We start from the raw sequence: 19,394 nt of genomic DNA, 5'->3' as shown, positions 1-19,394 counted from the left end.
TGGTTTCTGCACCACTCTCAGCCCAAATTTCTCACAGCTGTTTCTGCCCCAAGCCAATAATCTGCTCCTCCCCAGGCCACCAGCAGCCTCTCAGCCATTTCACTCCTCCATGCCTCCAGGGCTCCTAAGAGAGCTCCAAGTACAGCAGCCACATCCAGCACTGAGCAGCACAGCTGCCAAGGCTCCTCATGAAGGCCAAGGAGCTAAAGCTCCCTGCCCCATTGATTCTGCCTTCCTCTGGAGCAATTTTAAAGCAGTGGGACTTTATCTTGCATCCCAGAGCCTTCTATATTAGGAGCTTCAGTGGGATGTTCAGCAGTGGTCAAGTCTGCTGGTTTCTGCTCTCTGTGAAAGAGAAGTTATCTCTTGGCTCAGCTGAGGAAGGGGAAGCCAGAGATGATGGAGCATTCCTGTTCCTGAAAGGGCCCCATCCTGAGAGCGTGGGCATGGTGAACCAGGGTGTCACTCACACATACAGTGATGATCTGGAGCAGAGGATTGAGTCCAGCAGCAGTGAGTTTGCAGATGGCACCAAGCTAGGAGCAGCTGTGGAGCTGTTGGAGGGGAGGAGAGCCCTGCAGAGGGACCTGGCCAGGCTGGATGGGGGGGCAGAGGCCAAGGGGATGAGACTGAACAAGGCCAAGGGCAGGTTCTGCACTTTGGCCACAACAACCCCAAGCAGCACTGCAGGCTGGGGCCAGAGTGGCTGAGAGCAGCCAGGCAGAGAGGGAGCTGGGGGTGCTGGGAGAGAGGAGCTGCAGAGGAGGCAGCAGTGCCCAGGTGGGCAGCAGAGCCAATGGCATCCTGGGCTGGCTCAGGAGCAGTGTGGGCAGCAGGACAAGGGAGGTTCTTGTGCCCCTGTGCTCAGCACTGCTCAGGACACACCTGGAGTGCTGTGTCCAGTTCTGGGCTCCTCAATTCAATATAGATGTTGCAGTACTGGAAGGTGTCCACAGGAGGGCGACAAAGCTGTGGAGGGGCCTGGAGCACAGCCCTGTGAGGAGAGGCTGAGGGAGCTGGGGGGGTGCAGCCTGCAGCAGAGGAGGCTCAGGGCAGAGCTCATTGCTGCCTGCAGCTGCCTGCAGGGAGGCTGTAGCCAGGTGGGGTTGGGCTCTGCTGCCAGGCAGCCAGCAGCAGAACAAGGGGACACAGCCTCAAGCTGTGGCAGGGCAGGTTCAGGCTGGATGTTGTTAGGAAGTTGTTGTCAGAGAGAGTGATTGGCATTGGAATGGGCTGCCCAGGGAGGTGGTGGAGTCTTTGTGGCTGGAGGTGTTGAAGCCAAGCCTGGCTGGGGCACTTAGTGCCATGGTCTGGTTGACTGGCCAGGGCTGGGTGCTAGGTTGGGCTGGATAGGCTTGGAGCTCTCTTCCAGCCTGATTAAACTGCAAGTGAAACATCCCTGCCCCAGCTCCTTATTCAGATCCAGCCTGCAGCAGCCTGACTGTGAATCAGTCAGGCTCAGTGGACAGCCAGAAATTACAACACCTGAAAAAGAGAGACCAGAAGCCACACCTGGAGAGCACTAAATAGGAGACTCAAAGCTCAAAGGAGGAAGATCACATTCCTGACCCTGCCACTGTCAGCTGATCCCAGCCAGGCACTCTCCATCCTGTCTCAGGTTTCCCCACTTGCAAAGTGAGGATAACAGCAGGGACACACTGAGACCTCAGGCTGAGGACGAGGCAGAACTGCTGCAGAGGCTGCAACCTTACACTGGAGTGGTGTGGGGAAGAATCCCACAGAAAGCATCCAAGTGAGGTCCCTGCCCTGGGAGCTTCATCTTCACTTTCAGATTTCTGCCCAAATTTGAGCAGGACACCTGGAACCGGAGCTGAGGTCACTGCAACTCCCACTTGTCTTTGTCGTCCAGCTCCCTGTCTTGTCTGCTTGGAGTGCAGGTGGAGCACCCCAAATCCAAGCTCTCTTCTTAGGAAAAGCATCAAGTGCTGCCAGCAAGACCTCACTCCTGAGTCCTGGAAGTGACTTAGGAAAACAAAACTCCTTTTCTGGGGCTTTGTGTGAGAGGCAGAGCCAAGAGAGCAAGAGGACCTTTGGCTTGAGAGTCAGCGTGCCTGGCACCCGAAGTACAACTTAAGGAAGCAGTTAGCTGGAAGATCTGAGAGTGTCCCCATCTCTGCCACCACAGCACTGCTGGAGGGCTCAGGACTGATGGCACTCTGCATTTCAACAGCAGCTTCAGCTGAAAGCTGTCAGAGTGCTCCACAAAGCTGGAAACACCTTACCACTGCCCTGCTGCAGTGAAACCGCAAGCCAGGGAGAGAGAAAGGAACCTGAGGTCATGAGGAGAGCAAGTGGAAGACCCAAGAAGTGAACCAAGGCGTTTTAGCTGCCAGCTCTTACTGCAGACATCAGGCAGAGGGCAAAATTCAGCCCTGCTGTGATCCAGGCAGCTGCAGAGGTTGTGCAGGTGGAATCTGCTGCGTTCTCTCCTCGCAGGATCACAGAGTGGGAGGGGACCTGCAGAGGTCATCCAGTCCAACCCCCTTGCCAAAGGAGGCTCACCTAGGGCAGGTCACACAGGAACACATCCAGATGGGTCTTGAGTGTGCAGAGAGGGAGACTCCACAACCTCTCTGGGCAGCCTGCTCCAGCACCCCCAGAGCAAAGAAGCTCCTCCTCACTCTGGGGAGCTGAACAAACAGACTGATGAGTGTCTTGCAGCTCAGGCACATCTTTACTCACACCACCCTTTGCTACTGCAAGTCTGGAAGCTGCCACCACAGACCATGACCTCTTTCCACCCAAATTCCTAGTTTTCTGTGTGTTCCCACTGCAGTGAGCAGAGCAACCAACAGTCAGCAGGATTTAGCCCTGAGCCTGCAAGTTCTCTCGCAGCAGCATCACACAGAACTGCTGGGCTTGGAAGGGACCTCCAAAGGTCACTTAGCCCAACCCCTCTGCAGAGCTCAGGGACTAGAGCAGGTAAATGATGCACCTTGCAGGGAGATACACCACAACCCTCCTGGCTGTCAGGATCCACATTCTGGGGGGCACCACCTCCTCAGCCTCACCTCCTCCATCCCAAAGCCCCCAGCAATCTTAGCTCGGAAGGGAATGTGGATCAAGCCTTCAACTGAAGGGGCTGTCAGCTGCAAGCCCTGAGGGCTGCTGGATGTGGCCCTGCTTTTATCACCGGCCACCAGCTGCCTCTTGAGCTTTAGCCTCCTCCCTCATGATTCAGCAAATCTTCCTGGAGGAGAAAAACAAGCAGGCAGGGAACAAATCACAATGGCAGATTAGAAAGAGGAGCAGGCAAAGCCTGCAGCTCGGGGAGGGGAGATAAAAGCTGCCCCAGATGTGTGACCCAAGGGCTGGCAAAGAGCTGTGCTGGGGTTTTTTTGGAGGGAAGCAACACCAGTGTGGACCAGAGGGATGTGAGTTGGGTTCTTGACACGGTGAGCCATTGCTAGCAGCAAAAGAGAGCACAAGGTGGAAGGAAATGAGGCATGGTTTGCGATCTGCACAGGGCTGATAGGGGCTGCACAGAGTCATAGAGCAGCTCAGGTTGGAAGGGACTTCAAGAGGCTTCTCTGCAGTGGGCAGGGACACCTCTCAACTAGGCTCAGCTGCTCAAAGCTTCATCCAGCCTGGCCTTGAACACCTGCAGGCAGGAGGCAGCCACAGCTTCCCTGACCAACCTGTTCCAGGCTCTCACCACCCTCACACTGAAGAACTTCTTCCTCAGCTCCACTCTAACCCTGCTCTGCCTCAGCTCCAAACCATTCCCCTTTGGCCTGGCTCAGACACCCTCAGCAAAAGTCTCTCTGCAGCCTTCCTGCAGGATCCCTTCAGGCACTGGCAGGCAGCAATGAGGTCCCCCTGGAGCCTTCTCTGCAAGCTGCACTCCCTCAGCCTGTGCTCACAGCAGAGCTGCTCCAGCCCTTGCAGCGTCTTTATGGCCTCCTCTGGACTCTCTCCAGCACTTCTGTGTCCCTCTTCTGCTGGAGACAGCAGAACTGGAGGTGAGGTCTCAGCAGAGCAGAGCCAAGGGGCAGAATCCCCTCTCTTGCCCTGCTGCCCACACAGCCCTGCAATGAAGTTTCACCAAGCAAACTATTTCCAGCAGGAATTTCTGCTTTCCATAACCATGACTCAGCAGCCTGGAAGCTCAGTTCCAGGCTCTCTGGACATCACTGCTGCTAAACCAAGAGAGTTCTGCAGTCATTTGGCATCTGAGGCATGGCAGAAGAGGGCAGTTAGAAACAACACTTTAACTGCTGACAGTTTGGGTCACTGTGTTGATGTTTTAGAGCTCCCCTCCATAAACATCCTTCTTATCTGCTCCAGCTGCTCCCTAACAGCTCCTGGTACACAGATCTAGGAAGTAAAGAAGAGACTTGAGCCAGCTCTCAGCTGGGAGATGCAATCCTTCCCTCCCTGGTTTTCAGCCCTGGTGCTCCACTCAGAGCCCAGGCTTCCAGAAATGCCATGAAACCCTAAGGAAAATGGGAGCTAGAAATTGCTGGAGAGAGCTTCGTGGCATTTCTCAGCTCAGTGAGAGGCCAAGGGGCAGTGGGGATGAGCTGGAGCAGAGGAGGCTCCATGTGAACACGAGGGGAAACTTTTTCACAGGTGCCAGAGCCCAGGAGCAGGCTGCCCAGAGAGCTTTGTGGAGTCTCCTTTTCTGGAGGCTCAAAACTCACCTGGATGCCTTCCTGGGTGATGCTCCTCTGGCAGGGGAGGGTGGACTGGGTGATCTTTCAAGGTCCCTTCCAACCCCCAGCATTCTGTGAAGCAAGGAGGAGGCAACCGCGGCAGAAGCTCACTCCTCAGGCTCCCCCCAGGCACTGATGCTGTGTAAGGCAAGCCAGGCCGGCTGCCTTTAAAGGCTTTCCCTCTGCATTGCTTCCACCTGCTCACAGCTTTGGGGCTTTCCTCTGGACACTAACGAGGAGCAGGTGGCTCAGAGCCGAGCGGCAGAGGCAGGAGAATTCAGAGGGTGTGAGCTGAAAGTGCAGGACTGCTGCGCCCTGCAGGCTGAGCCCCGCAAGCAGCGAGCCCTGGGACCGCAACCGCGCAGCAGGGCTCAGCCCTCCGGGGAAGGAGGCTGGCTCCTGGCTGCTGGGAATGGTGCTCCTGCTTTGCTCCAGCCTGGGGCATTCTCTGGCTGCTGGGAATGGTGCTCCTGCTTTGCTCCAGCCTGGGGCATTCTCTGGCTGCTGGGAATGGTGCTCCTGCTTTGCTCCAGCCTGGCCATTCTCTGGCTCCTGGCTGCTGGGAATGGTGTTCCTGCTTTGCTCCAGCCTGGGGCATTCTCTGGCTCCTGGCTGCTGGGAATGGTGCTCCTGCTTTGCTCCAGCCTGGCCATTCTCTGGCTCCTGGCTGCTGGGAATGGTGCTCCTGCTTTGCTCCAGCCTGGGGCATTCTCTGGCTCCTGGCTGCTGGGAATGGTGCTCCTGCTTTGCTCCAGCCTGGCCATTCTCTGGCTCCTGGCTGCTGGGAATGGTGCTCCTGCTTTGCTCCAGCCTGGGGCATTCTCTGGCTCCTGGCTGCTGGGAATGGTGCTCCTGCTTTGCTCCAGCCTGGGGCATTCTCTGGCTCCTGGCTGCTGGGAATGGTGCTCCTGCTTTGCTCCAGCCTGGCCATTCTCTGGCTCCTGGCTCCTAAGAATGTTGGTTCTACTTCTGCCCCAGCCTGGGGCATTCTCTGGCTCCTTGGGAATGGTGGTTCTGCTTTGCTCCAGCCTGGGCAGTCTCTCAGAAGGAGCAAACCTGTTGTCCACCATGCTGGCATGAGCAGGAGGACCAGCAGCAGTTGGAACACCCCAACACAAGCACTAACACACAGAGCTGTGCGCTCAAGCCTGACCCAAGGACCCCATGGTGGTGGAGGGGAGTGGGGTTTAGCTGTGCTGGAGCCATCCCACACATCCCAGCTGCTGTGCATGGGGTACCCAGGGGAGAAGGAGAGCTCAGGGACAGGGGGAAGATGGTGGCATGGAGACATTCACCTGTTTCAACTGCTGCCCTGGTATCTTCTGTCCCTCCTGATTTGGCACAACAGAAGCAGGCACACTTGAAAACCTGCCTGGCAGGCAGCAACCTCGGTAAAGGTCCACTTGAAGGCTTGCCAGGTGTGAGGAGCTGAGGTGTGGAGGAGGTGGCTGCCTCCCCCAGCACCCTGCGTGCAGGGTGGGACACAGTGAGCCCAGCTGTGTGCCTGCTGCCGTGGGCTGGAGCTGAGGGGAGGGTGTGCAGGAGTGGATGCCAAAGGTCCCTGTGGCCATGCTTGCCAGACCTGTTCCTTCCTGGCCCCTGCTTGTTTTTTCCAGAGCAATCTGTGAGATCTCCCACAGAAGCATCTTTCACTTTTCTCACTGCCGTCCTTCATCGGCACCTTCAGCTTAGCCACACTTATCTGAGCTGCATTTCCACCTTGCCTTGATCCTGCACCCTGCTGGCCTGCAGGCACTACAGCAGAGGACATGCAGAGGGTGAAGCCCTTTGTGCTGTAGCCACATCTCACACAAACCAGCAGCTGAGTGCCCGAGGGTTTGCTCTGAAGCACTGCAGAAGACCCCTGGGCCACTGGACTTAGCTTTATGATGTAAGTTATCTTTCTCCAGTTGTGCCCACAAGAGCCTTCTACAGGGCAGCAGAATCCATGGGAGGCAAACCAACCTGTTGCTCACATGGATGAGGCCCTTCTCTTCCAAAATCTGGAGCACAAACTTCACTTTCCCATGTTCCAATGAAGGCTCCATGTGTGCTATAGGCAAAAGCAAACCCAATCCCTCCTTGCTCTGCTGAGACCCCACCTGGAGTACTGCATCCAGCTCTGGAGCCCCTGGGACAAGAGGGATGTGGAGATGCTGGAGTGTGTCCAGAGCAGGGCCAGGAGGATGCTCAGAGGCTGCAGCAGCTCTGCTGTGAGCACAGACTGAAAGAGTTGGGGCTGTGCAGGCTGGAGCAGAGGAGGCTCCCAGGTGACCTTCTTGTGGCCTTCCAGCATCTGAAGGGGGCTACAAAGAGGCTGGGGAGGGACTTTTGAGGCTGTGAGGGAGTGGCAGGAGTGGGGGGAATGGAGCAGAGCTGGAGGTGGGGAGAGTGAGGCTGGAGGTGAAGAGGAAGTTGTTGAGCAGGAGAGTGGTGAGAGGCTGGAATGGGTTGCCCAGGGAGGTGGTTGAGGCCCCATGGCTGGAGGTGTTTGAGGCCAGGCTGGCTGAGGCTGTGTGCAGCCTGCTCTAGGGTAGGGTGTCCCTGGGCATGGCAGGGGGGTTGGCACTGGCTGCTCCTTGTGGTCCCTTCCAACCCTGCCTGGTTCTATGGTCTTTCTTAGTGAGGGATACAAGCCCCAAGTGCCTGGTGAGAAGTTGGCTGCCCTCAGCAGGGCTCACCCCCACCACAACACTATCTTGGTGAATGTTGATGTTTAAGTGACCCAAACTAAACCTCAAAGAAGTTTTACACCCAACCTGTGGATACAGAAGGGGAGGAAGAGCTGAGAAGGGCATTCCTGAGCTGGGCTGGCTGCTGGACTGTGTTGTGCAGACCTCACCCAAGCTCTGTGTGGTTGTAACCTTCTCTGAAGGTTTTGTGATTGTGCTTAACCTTGGTAGTGAGTGAGCTGTGGCCCTGTGTGATTAGCCAGGAACCCAAATCCAGGCCTTTGGGTTCCACTCCAGGTTGATACCATCTGTGCCCTATGTCCTTAGCAAAACACACATTTGCTTTTTCTCTAATCTCCCAGGTCAGAAGGACTCTGCTGGCTTATTCTGCCAGGAATGCAGGAATTTGGGGAGCCCTGAGCAGCTGCAGCTCCCTGGAAATGTTGGCTGGGACAAGGACTTGTCCAGGGGTGACTCTGTCACGCCAGGAAGGTGCACAAGTGGCATGCACCTGGAATCTGAGGGATGAGATCTGTCCCTTAGAGATGCCCACGTTCTGAACAGCAATCCTGCAGGGTGCCTCCTGCAGAGCTCTCCACCAGCCCCTCTGGAGCTGGCCTGGCTGCTGGGTGGGCATTGTCTGTCTGTCTGAGGGCAATGCTGGGCAAATCCCAAGCCTGCCTGATTGAGAGGTGTCAGGAGATGCCATCGAGGCTGCTGTGCTCAGTTCTGTGGTTGCTTCCATGTTTATTCCAGCTCTTTGAAGCCCATCCTGTCTCAGAACGCAGGGCAGGCCAATATCAGTGTCCACTCAGCCAGGCTGGAGCTGCTGTAGCCATAGTTGACCTATTCTGTGGTGAGTCTGTGCCTTGTGCCTGCCTGAGGCTGCTGGGAGGCAGAGCAGGGGAGCAGCAGCTGGGTTCCTTCTTCATGTCATGTGCAGGATGAGAGGTTCCAGGTCTTGAGACACAAAGTTCCCAGGCTCAGATTTTGCAGAGGACAAGTTGAGGGAAAGGATTTTCTGAGCCCAGCTAATAACTCCATGACCAAGCTGGCACCCAGTCAGCACAACAACAACCCCCCAGGCATGAGCCCAGAGTCCAAACCAGCTGCTAATGCACCCGAAAATGGGAGCAGCTCCTTCCCAAATCTCTCCAAAGAACCACAGAATGGCTCAGGTTGGGAGGGACCTCAGAGCTCATCTGCTCCAACCTCCCCACCATGCCCAGGGACACCTCTCAGCTAGACTCAGCTGCTCAAGGCCACATCCAACCTGGCCTTGAGCATCCCCAGGCAGGAGGCAGCCACAGCCTCCCTGGGCAGCCTGTGCCAGGCTCTCACCACCCTCACACTGAAGAACTTCTTCCTCAGCTCCACTCTAACCCTGCTGTGCCTCAGCTCCAAACCATTCCCCCTTGACCAGTCCCCAAACACGCTCAGGAAAAGTCCCTCTCAGCCTTCCTGCAGGATCCCTTCAGCTCTTGGCAGGCAGCTCTAAGGTCCCCCTGGAGCCTTCTCTTCTCCAGGCTGCACACCCCCAGCCTGGTGTGGGAAGTGCACCTTGGCTGGGCCATGTGGAAATGGGAAGGTGTCTGAGGAGGTGCTGGGGGAGCACTCCAGGGCTGCTGGAGTCCCCAGGGCCTGAGCTGCTCTTCTGCTTCTCCAGGGGGAATGCCAATACTGAGCCCTGGCTTCAGCACTGGCTCTTGCTGGTGACCTTGGACACAAAGCCAGCAGTGAGTAACTCCTCTCTGCAGGATGCAGTGCAGGCTGTCCTCAGGAGGTGATGCTCTTCATCCTGTTTGGGCATCTCCAGCAGACAGCAAGGACTGAGGGAAGCAGGCAGTGGGGCAGAGCTTCCAGCCCACAGAGGTTGGCCACTCATCCCTCTGCCACTGCTGGCTGGGCTGTGGCAGAGGTGGAAGCTCTGCTGGTGTGCTGTGGGTCCCCAGCACATCACCAGTGCCAGGTTTCTGCTGAGCTCTGGTGCGTGGTCACTGTGATCTCAGCCTGCTCTGTCTGAGGCTTCTCGAAGCTTCTCAAGGCTCCAGCACTTGTTAGTGTTCTCTGGAGCTTCATGAGCCTGAGATACTTCATTACCTTTGGCCTCCAGCCCACAGAAGTAACATCTGCAGGGCTCACACAGTCTTACCTCAGCAGGGGCTGACCTCAGGCTGCTGAAGGCCAAGTCCGTGGAGCTTACTCTGGCTCAGCTGAGAGCCAAGGCTGGGCTGTGGCATTGACACAGAGCCACACTCCTACCTATATAACAGGCAGGGCTCGGCTGGGGACTCTATCTCAGGTGGTGCACACCATGGCTCGCTGGGAGATCCTCTGCCTTGCCTTGTGCTGCTGCCTGGGGGCAGCAAGAGCAGCAACCGTGAGTACAGGAGGGCGTCCCGGAGCTTTGCAGGGCATTCTGACTGCCCAGCAGGACAGAGCTGGGAGTGCAGGCTGACAGCTGGCTGAACCTGAGCCAGCAGCACGCTCAGGTGCCCAGGAAGGCCAGCGGCAGCCTGGGCTGAGTCAGCAGGAGTGTGGCCAGCAGGAGTAGGGAAGTGACTCTGCCCCTGTACTGGGCACTGGTGAGGTCACACTTCAAATAGTGGGGCCAGTTCCGGGCCCCTCACTCCAGGAAAGGCATTGAGGAGCTGAAGCATGTCCAGAGAAGGGCAACCAAGCTGGGGAAGGGTCTGGAGAACAGGGCTGAGGAGGAGCAGCTGAGGAGCTGGGGCTGTGCAGCCTGGAGAAGAGCAGGCTGAGGGCAGAGCTCATTGCTCTCTACAGCTCCCCAAAAGGAGGCTGCAGCCAGGATGGGGGTGGCCTCTTCTCCTTAATCTCAGGTGATAGAAGGAGAGGAAATGTCCTGAAGCTGTGCTAGGGGAGGGTTAGGTTGGAGATTAGGAACAATTTCTTTGCTGCAGGAGTGCTCAGGGATTAGAACAGGCCAGGGAGGTGGTGGAGTCCCCAAAGAATCATGGACTCAAGCAGGCTGGAAGAGAGCTCCAAGCTCCTCCAGCCCAACCTAGCACCCAGCCCTGGCCAATCAGCCAGACCGTGGCACTGAGTGTCTCAGCCAGTCCTCTCCAGGGACAGCAACTCCACCTGTGGCCATGGCACCTGGGGACAGGTCTGATGGCCATGGTGGTGCTGGGTGGAAGGTTGGAGGTGCTGGGAAGGACTGTGCCATGGAGTGTCTGTCCCCTCCCGTGCAGGTGGGTGCGGTGCTCACCGAGGGAGGGTTCGTGGAAGGCGAGAACAAGAAGGTAGGACTCTTCGAGGGCTATGTCGACATCTTCAGAGGGATTCCCTTTGCTGCTCCCACAAGGACTCTGGAAGATCCTCAGCCTCACCCTGGCTGGGAAGGTAAGCTCCAGCTTTTGGACACATTTGCTCTGGGTTTTTGTTTTCCTTTCTCACTCTAGAGTCTGTTATTGACAAGCCAAAGATGTCATTGCCTGCTTCTGTCTACTATGCAGCATCAACAAAAAGCTTGGGGTCTCCAGGGGGGTAGGAGAGTCTGTGTCTAAGTCTTCCACAGATTCATGGCTTGAGCTGGAAGGGACTTTAGAGATCATCCAATTCCAACTCCCCCTGCCATGGGCAGGGACACTAGACCAGGTTGCTCAAAGCCTCAGCCAGCCTGGTCTTAAACGCTTTCAGGGATGAGGTCTTCACAGCTTCCCTGGGCAGCCTTTCCAGTGTCTCCCCACCCTCATAGTGAGGAGCTTAATTAAGAACTTCTTCCTAACATCCAACCTAAATCTGCCCTGCTCTAGTTCCAATCCATTGTCCCTTGCCCTATCACCACAGACTCTTACAAAAAAATCCCTCCCCAGCTTTCCTGTAGCCTCCTTCAGGTACTGGAAGCTCCTCTCAGGCACTGGAAGGTTCTTTCCAAGCAACTCAAGTAACCACATGAAGAAATAAACCTAAAGCTTGGCACCTTCAGCTCCTCTACCCATGCCTTAGCTGCCCATAGATAAGGGTCCCACTTTGTCACCCCCTTGGGCTGGTCACAGTGCCTGGGCAGGCTTTGCTGCCCCTGCATTAGATGGATGGGGGAGAGGATAGGTGGGTGGGTGCATAGGATGGTGGATGGGTGGATGAATAGGTGGATGGATGGGTATGTGGATGGGTGGATAGATAGATGGATGGGTGGATGGATGCATGGATGGATGGATGCATGAATGGATGGACGGGTGGATGGATGCATGGGTGGATGGATAGGTGGGTGGATGCATGGATGGATGGTTGCATGGATGGATGGGTGGATGGATGGATGGATGGATGCACGGGTGGATGGGTGTGTGGATGGATGGATGCATGGATGGACAGGTGGATGGATGTATGGACAGCAAGTTTGCAACCCAAGGGTGGAACTGATGTCTCTAACCAGGAGCTGCTGTCTCCCCTGTCCCCTCTCAGGAACACTGAGTGCAAAGGACTTCAAGAACCGCTGCATGCAGACGACGCTCACCCAGGATGATGTCCGTGGCAGTGAGGACTGCCTCTACCTGAACATCTGGATCCCTCAGGGCAGGAAGCACGGTACGTGCTGGGCAGGCACCTGGGCAGGGATTCTCGCTTGCCTTCGGAGCATCTCCCCGCAGCTGTGTTCCCACAGTGGGCAGCTGCAGGAGCACTGATCTGCCAGAGGGAAGGGTGGGAGCTGTCAACCAACGGCCCTCAGCTACAGCCTCTTGGGAGGTTCAGCTTCTTCTGTGCTGTGGGAACCTTCTCGGGCACAGCCACGGCACAGCCCAAGTCTGCTCCCTGCCCGGCGGAGCGAGGCTCAGGCAGTGGTGCTGTGCTCTGCCTCATGCTGCTTCCCATCTTTCTCTCCCAGTCTCTACCAAGCTGCCAGTGATGATCTGGATCTACGGCGGTGCCTTCCTTGTGGGAGGGAGCCAGGGAGCCAACTTCCTCAACAACTACCTCTACGACGGGGAGGAGATCGCCGTGCGGGGCAACGTGATCGTGGTGACCTTCAACTACCGCCTGGGGCCCCTGGGCTTCCTCAGCACCGGAGACGAAAACCTGCCAGGTACTGCAGCTGCTCCCTCTTCAGGGCACCCTGGCAGAGGCCCTGCCAGCTCTGCCGTGCCCTTGCCCAACGCTTGGTGCTCTCTGTTGCTCAGGGAACTACGGGCTGAAAGACCAGCACATGGCTATTGCCTGGGTGAAGAGGAACATCAAAGCCTTTGGAGGTGACCCAGATAACATCACTATCTTTGGGGAATCAGCTGGTGCCACCAGTGTCTCCCTGCAGGTGAGCTGTCCTTGGTGGAGCCCACTTCTAAGTGGGAGAGATGGTTCTCTTGGCACCACTTTGCTCCACACGCATCACCTGCTTAACCTTCTCCTGCTAGGGACAGCAATGCTCAACCTCTTTGCTTTGTAGCCATCTCTCCTCCTTCAGTTTCATCAGTCCCAGCCCTGCAGTCCTGTGTCCCCATTTCTGGCACCCCTGGCCAGGTGACATTTACTTGCCACCTCCCCCTGCTTTGCTCCTCTTCTCACCATATCACCTCTCAACTGCTGAGACTGTTGACAGCACCAGAGCTGGAGGCTTCCCCGGGGCTGGTGTGGGAGGTGTGAGATGATTGGGCAGGTCTGGCAGCTCCCGAATCCTTCCCGTTTCTCTTCTGCACCGCAGATGCTGAGCCCGAAGAACAAAGGCTTGTTCAAGAGAGCCATCAGCCAGAGCGGCGTGGGTCTCTGCAGCTGGGCCATCCAAAAGGACCCCCTGTCCTGGGCTAAAAAGGTAACCTGTGGCTCTCCTCTGAGGGGAGGGAGAACAAAACAAGGGCTTGCTTCTAGGAGAGCAGAGCTAGAGAGGGCTTTGGAAAGAAGAGCATGGCTAGCACGGGATTCAGAGGAGCCCTGCTGCCCAGCACGGGGCTTTGGGGCTTCTCTGCTGCTTTGAACTAAACCCAGCTGCGGCTCTGGGAAGCCAGTGATGGAGCCTGGCTTGAGAGGGCAGTGTCTGAGAGGTTCCTCTCTCTCCTGCTGCAGATTGGAGCCAACGTTGGCTGCCCCATCTCCAACACCACCGCCCTGGCTGAGTGCCTGCGTCTCTCCAGCCCCAAGGCTTTGACTCTGGCTTACCATCTGGACCTGGTCGAGCTGACTGGTAAGGCCCCTGGCCCATCTTTGTGGTCCAGCACCCACCCAGGGCTCACCAGGGCTGGGATGGGACACTGAGGTGTGTGTGAGGAGTCTCAAGCTGTGCCAGGGCAGGTCTAGGCTGGATGTTGTTAGGAAGTTGTTGTCAGAGAGTGATTGGCATTGGAATGGGCTGCCCAGGGAGGTGGTGGAGTCTCTGTGCCTGGAGGTGTTGAAGCCAAGCCTGGCTGGGACACTTTGTGCCATGGTCTGGTTGGTTGGGCAGGGCTGAGTGCTAGGTTGGACTGGATGAGCTTAGAGGTCTCTTCCAACCTGCTTGATTCTATGGAAGCAACACCAGTGTCACAGAACTACAGAACCATGCAGGTGGGCAAAGCCCCTCAGCATCATCAAGTCCAACCTAGAGCCCTACTCTACAAGATTCACCTTAAACCATCTCCCTAAGCACCACATCCAAACCACCCTGAAACACAGCCAGGCTGGGGGACTCCACCACCTCCCTGGGCAGCTCAGTCCAGTCCCTGACCACTCTCTCTGTGAAAAACTTTGTCCTAACATCCAGTCTAAACCTCCTCAGCCTCAGCTCAAGGCCATTCCCTCTTCTTCTGTCTCCAGTTCCCTGTGAGCAGAGCCCAGCAGCAGCCTCTCCACAATGTCCCTTCAAGTAGCTGTAGATAGCAATGAGCTCTGCCCTCAGCCTCCTCTGTTTCACACTACCCATCCCCAGCTCCCTCAGTCACTCCTCATTGGAGTTATTCTCCAGGCCCTTCCCCAGCTTCATTGCCCTCCTCTGGACCCACTCCAGCACCTCCACATCTCTTTTGTATTGTGGTGCCCAAACCTGAACACAGTACTCCAGGTGTGGCCTCACCACAGCTGCAGTGGAGGGGACAGTCACCTCCCTGCTCCTGCTGGCCAGCTCCTGTTGCTGTTCCCTGCTGGCACTTGGCTGCTGGATCTTTAATTCCTCCCCCCCACCCACAGGCACGAGGTTTCCTGATCTTGTGGTCACAGTGAAGCCACCACCCAAACTCTCCTTACCCTCAGCCTGCTCCTTGCACAGCTCCTTGAGCCACGGGATGCTGCCAGGCACTCACCTGCCTTTTCTCTGCTCCTTACCGGCGCCGTTTTGTCCCCCGCTGCAGGTCCCCTGGTGCACACCCTTGCCCTCTCTCCTGTCATCGATGGAGACTTCCTGCCAGACATGCCAGAGAACCTCTTTGCCAACGCTGCTGACATTGACTACATTGCTGGGGTCAATGACATGGATGGGCACTTCTTTGCTGGCATCGACATTCCTGCCATCAACAGGCCCCTGGTGAAAGTCACTGCGTGAGTAAAGGATGCTCTTAGAGCCCTCAGCAGCAGCCTCACCTTTAAGGTAGCCCCCAAACTCCAAGGAGTTAGACCTGACACAATGGCACTCCAAACCAGGCTGCCCAGGGCATAATGACACCGAGCTCAGAGCCCTCAAGCAGCTAGTGGAGAAGTTTTCCCCATGTACCTTTAAGGTGCTTCTGAACTCAGCACCAGTGAGAGGCTTGGCTGCCCTGATGCTTTCTGTCCAGAGCAAGTACAGCCTGGGCACCCACCCCATAATATTCTTTCTAGTGGAAAAAAAGAGCTTGTGGCAATTTTGGCCCCTAGCTGTTCTGTTGGGGAAGCTGAGAAGAACACACATCTGAGCTGGAATGGGAATGGAGTCTGAGCTGGAGTAGCTGGAATGGGATCACTGGACTTTATTCCACCAAGGTCAATCTCTCTATTGATCTGGAGCAGGGGATTGAGTCCAGCAGCAGTGAGTTTGCAGATGGCACCAAGCTAGGAGCAGCTGTGGAGCTGGTGGAGGGCAGCAGAGCCCTGCAGAGGGACCTGGCCAGGCTGGGTGGGTGGGCAGAGGCCAAGGGGATGAGACTGAACAAGGCCAAGGGCAGGGTTCTGCACTTGGGCCACAACAACCCCAAGCAGCACTGCAGGCTGGGGCCAGAGTGGCTGAGAGCAGGCAGGCAGAGAGGGAGCTGGGGGCAGCTGGGAGAGAGGAGCTGAAGATGAGGCAGCAGTGCCCAGGTGGGCAGCAGAGCCAATGGCATCCTGGGCTGGCTCAGGAGCAGTGTGGGCAGCAGGGCAAGGGAGGTTCTTGTGCCCCTGTGCTCAGCACTGCTCAGGCCACAGCTTGAGTGCTGTGTCCAGTTCTGGGCTCCTGAATTCAAGAGAGATGTTGCCAATCCTGGCTGGGGCACTCAGTGCCATGGTCTGGTTGGTTGGGCAGGGCTGGGTGCTAGGCTGGACTGGCTGAGCTTGGAGCTCTCTTCCAACCTGGCTGATTCTCTGATTCTCTAAGCTGTTGTTAACCACAGGGCTGGATGTGAATGTCAGCAGGAGCTGGGATCCATTCCCATGGGCCCTGCCTCACCTGAGCTGTCAGCCTCTAATTAATTGCTACCACTTCTCTTTCCAGAGATGAGGTCTACACTCTGGTCAAAGGACTTACTGTGGACAGGGGGACCGAAGGAGCCAGGCTGGCATACAACATCTACACCCAAGACTGGGGTGAAAAACCAGACAAGGATACAGTGAAGAAGACAGTGGTGGCCCTGACCACTGACTACATCTTCCTGATTCCCACACAGTGGGCACTGAATCTGCACTCAAAGAATGCCAAGTGAGCATCTGGGCCCTGACAGCAGCCCACAGCCCACCCAGGGGCCCAAAATGCTGCTTCCAGCACAAGGGGCTGAGGAGGGGGTTCAGAGGGCTGAGCTGGGAGGAGGCTGGCTTCTTGCTACTCAGGGCTCACACACAGCTTGTACAAGCCCCACTTCTCTACTGCTGTAATGGAATCACACCAGGAATTGGCTGGGGCTGTGCAGCCTGGGGAAGAGGAGGCTCAGGGCAGAGCTCATTGCTGGCTGCCAGGTGGGGTTGGGCTCTGCTGCCAGACAGACAGCACCAGAAGAAGGGGACACAGCCTCAAGCTGTGTCAGGGCAGGTCTAGTCTGGATGTGAGGAGGAAGCTGCTGGCAGAGAGAGTGATTGGCATTGGAATGGGCTGCCCAGGGAGGTGGTGGAGTGGCTGTGGCTGGAGGTGTTGCAGCCAAGCCTGGCTGGGGCACTTAGTGCCATGGTCTGGTTGGTTGGGCAGGGCTGGGTGCTAGGCTGGGCTGGCTGAGCTTGGAGCTCTCTTCCAACCTGCCTGATTCTGTGATTCTATGAATTTCCATCAAAATGAGTTTTTGCTTCCCAAAAGCTTCAGACTTGATCCTGGCTGTGTTTGACACCAGGAGTCATGGCAGCTGGATGAGGCTTAGGGTGAGAACCAGAAAGCTAAATTGGAAGCTAACAATTGCCAGCTAGCAGAATGCTTTCTGCCAGGATCACCTCCTAGGTGCATGCGAGCACCCCCCAGAGCTGAGCTCCATCTCTGCTGGAGCTTCATCTCCATCTCAAGCTCCATCTCGTGCTGGTTGGAGCACGAGGATGTCTCTGCAGCCCCTTCCCTGCTCTCCACTCACAGCAATCTGTTCCCTGCCCTCAGGACTGCCAAGACCTACAGCTACCTGTTCTCCCAGCCCTCCCGCATGCCTGTCTACCCGAGCTGGGTGGGGGCAGACCACGCTGACGACCTGCAGTATGTGTTTGGGAAACCCTTTGCCACCCCCCTGGGCTACCTGCCCAAGCACAGGACTGTCTCGAGTGCCATGATTGCTTACTGGACCAACTTTGCTAAGACAGGGTGAGTGATTCTAGTTCTGCCTTTGGGGCTCAGCCCAGGGAGCAGGAGACGCTGGGGACTGAGCTGTTGGAAGGCAGTGAAGGGGAAAAGGCTCTGGGGGTCCTGGTGGGTGGGAGGGTGAGCATGAGCCAGCAATGTGCTCTGGTCCCCAGGAGGGGCAATGCCACTCTGGGCTGGATTAGAAGGGCTGTGGGTAGTAGGTCAAGAGAGGTTCTCCTGCCCCTCTACTCTGCCCTGCTGAGGCCACATCTGGAGCACTGTGTCTGGTTCTGCTGCCCTAGTTCAAGAGGGACACAGAACTGCTGGAGAGAGTCCAGCACAGAGCCACAGAGATGCTGAAGGGAGTGGAACAGCTCTGTTAGGAGCAGAGCCTGAGGGAGCTGGGGCTGTGCTGCTGGGAGAGAGGAGACTGAGAGGTGACCTCAGCAGTGGTTATCAATGTGTGCAGGTGAGGGGCAGGAGGCTGCAGCCAGGCTCTGCTGGGGGATGCCAGTGCCAGGCCAAGGGGCACTGGGGGAAGCTGAGGCAGAGGAAGTTTCACTTACACATGAGGAGGAATTTTCTCCCTGTGAGGGTGCCAGAGCCTGGCACAGGCTGCCCAGGGCGGGGTGGAGTCTCCCTCTCTGGAGACATCCAAACCTGCCTGGATGTGTTCCTGTGTGATCTGCTGTGGGTGATGCAGCTCTGGCAGGGGTTGGACTGGCTGAGCTTTGGAGGTCCCCTCCAGCCCCTGACACTCTGGGATTCTGTCTATTAACTTCTCAGGAGCAGTTCCCAAAAGTGCAGTGTCCTCTGCCTGTCCTTGCATTGTGAGCCTGCCTCTGTGTCTGTCCCTGGTAGAGTTTGCTCTGGGTCCTTCTCACCCAGAGAGCCCCTAGGCACAGCAGAAGCATTTTCAGACCTCAAGCTTACTGATGAGATTTGTTTCCAAATCTCAGGGGGCAGGCAGGAGCTAAGCCCCCTGTGTGCAGCCAGGGATGATGCTGTGTGGACCAAGGCAGGAGACTGCAGGTCACCAAGCTGGTCCTAGCTGGCAGAGTTGCTTCTCCCAGTGTCAGACCCTGCCTTTGCACTCACTTAAAGCCTCGTTTGGGCAGATGGGGCCCAAGCCCCAAACCCTGCTGCCCCCACAGGCGGCTCTGATGACACTGAACCCCTGTGTCTTCCTCTCCCCAGCAATCCCAACGAGGGCTACTCCAAGGTGCCTGTGAACTGGCCAGCCTACAGTGAGCAGAACACTTACTACCTGGACATCAACAACAAGCTTGGCAAGAAGTCTGTGAAGCAGGACCTGAGAGCTCCCTTTGTGACCTTCTGGAACTCGGTGTACAGGAGCCTGCCGCAGGTTGCCAACATCACCCAGACCCTGTAGCTGCTGTGAAGCTAAGAGCACCTCTCGAGGAGAGGCTACATTCATTAAAAGCTTGCTTGCAGCTCTGTGGCCCCTGGCTTCTTTGTGTCCTTGCCACCACAGGCAGCAAGTGCCATGCAGTCCCTAGGTGCAGAGTGTCCCCTGGCCCAAGGCACAGCAGCGTCCTGGTGGAGCTGCTAGCACAGAGCCATGGCTCAGCTTGCTCTGGCAGCCCTCAGGCTCAGGGCTTCTTTCCCCTTGCTGCCTGCAGGAACCCCCAGCAGGAGAGACCCAGCTGTAGAATCATAGGGTGATCAGTGAATGAGTATGGGTTGGAAGGGACTTTTCAAGCTCATCTGACCCTGCAGTCAGCAGAGACAGCTGCCAGTCAAGCAGATTGCTCACAGCTCCAAACCACCTGACCTGGGATGCTTCCAAGGCTGGAGCATCTCACCTGCCATGTGCAGCTTGGGCCAGGGATGCTCCAGGGATGGAGCATCTCACCTGCTCTGTGTGGCTTGGGCCAGGGATGGAGCTCCAGGGATGGAGCATCTCACCTGCTCTGTGCAACTTGGGCCAGGGATGGAGCTCCAGGGATGGAGCATCTCACCTGCTCTGTGCAACTTGGGCCAGGGATGGAGCTCCAGGGAAGGAGCATCTCACCTGCTCTGTGCAACTTGGGCCAGGGATGGAGCTCCAGGGAAGGAGCATCTCACCTGCTCTGTGCAACTTGGGCCAGGGATGGAGCTCCAGGGAAGGAGCATCTCACCTGCTCTGTGCAGCTTGGGCCAGGGATGCTCCAGGGATGCAGCTCCAGGGATGCAGCATCTCAC

The 19,394-nt window shown here is 56.9% G+C and overlaps 2 protein-coding genes across 2 annotated transcripts in view; both read left to right on the top strand.

The window, feature by feature from the left end:
* The window catches only part of RPL7A (ribosomal protein L7a), a 233,057-nt gene that overhangs the window by 57,850 nt on the left and 155,813 nt on the right, over positions 1-19,394 (top strand). The gene's annotated exons all lie outside the window — the stretch shown is intronic.
* On the top strand, positions 9,663-18,629 carry CEL (carboxyl ester lipase). The gene is made up of 11 exons (XM_064170923.1): positions 9,663-9,728; positions 10,564-10,747; positions 11,687-11,899; positions 12,198-12,395; positions 12,490-12,620; positions 13,008-13,115; positions 13,367-13,484; positions 14,623-14,809; positions 15,936-16,139; positions 17,013-17,210; positions 18,387-18,629. The coding sequence occupies exons 1-11, from the start codon at positions 9,663-9,665 to the stop codon at positions 18,580-18,582; spliced, it is 1,803 nt and encodes a 600-aa protein (XP_064026993.1). The 3' UTR covers positions 18,583-18,629.

This window comes from Pogoniulus pusillus, chromosome 35 (genome assembly GCF_015220805.1).
Source record: "Pogoniulus pusillus isolate bPogPus1 chromosome 35, bPogPus1.pri, whole genome shotgun sequence".
Lineage (NCBI taxonomy): Eukaryota > Metazoa > Chordata > Aves > Piciformes > Lybiidae > Pogoniulus > Pogoniulus pusillus.
The sequence above is the reverse complement of the archived record's forward strand: the minus strand, read 5'-3'. Positions and strand labels throughout refer to the sequence as shown.

Bases quoted from the DNA above. Each gene is read 5' to 3' on its own strand.
- CEL (XM_064170923.1), top strand. From the start codon at position 9,663: ATGGCTCGCTGGGAGATCCTCTGCCTTGCCTTGTGCTGCTGCCTGGGG. The intron at 10,748-11,686 runs GTTTTTGTTTTC...ATGGATGGACAG, and splicing joins TTTGGACACATTTGCTCTGG to GTGGATGGATGTATGGACAG. The intron at 11,900-12,197 runs GTACGTGCTGGG...TTTCTCTCCCAG, and splicing joins CCCTCAGGGCAGGAAGCACG to TCTCTACCAAGCTGCCAGTG.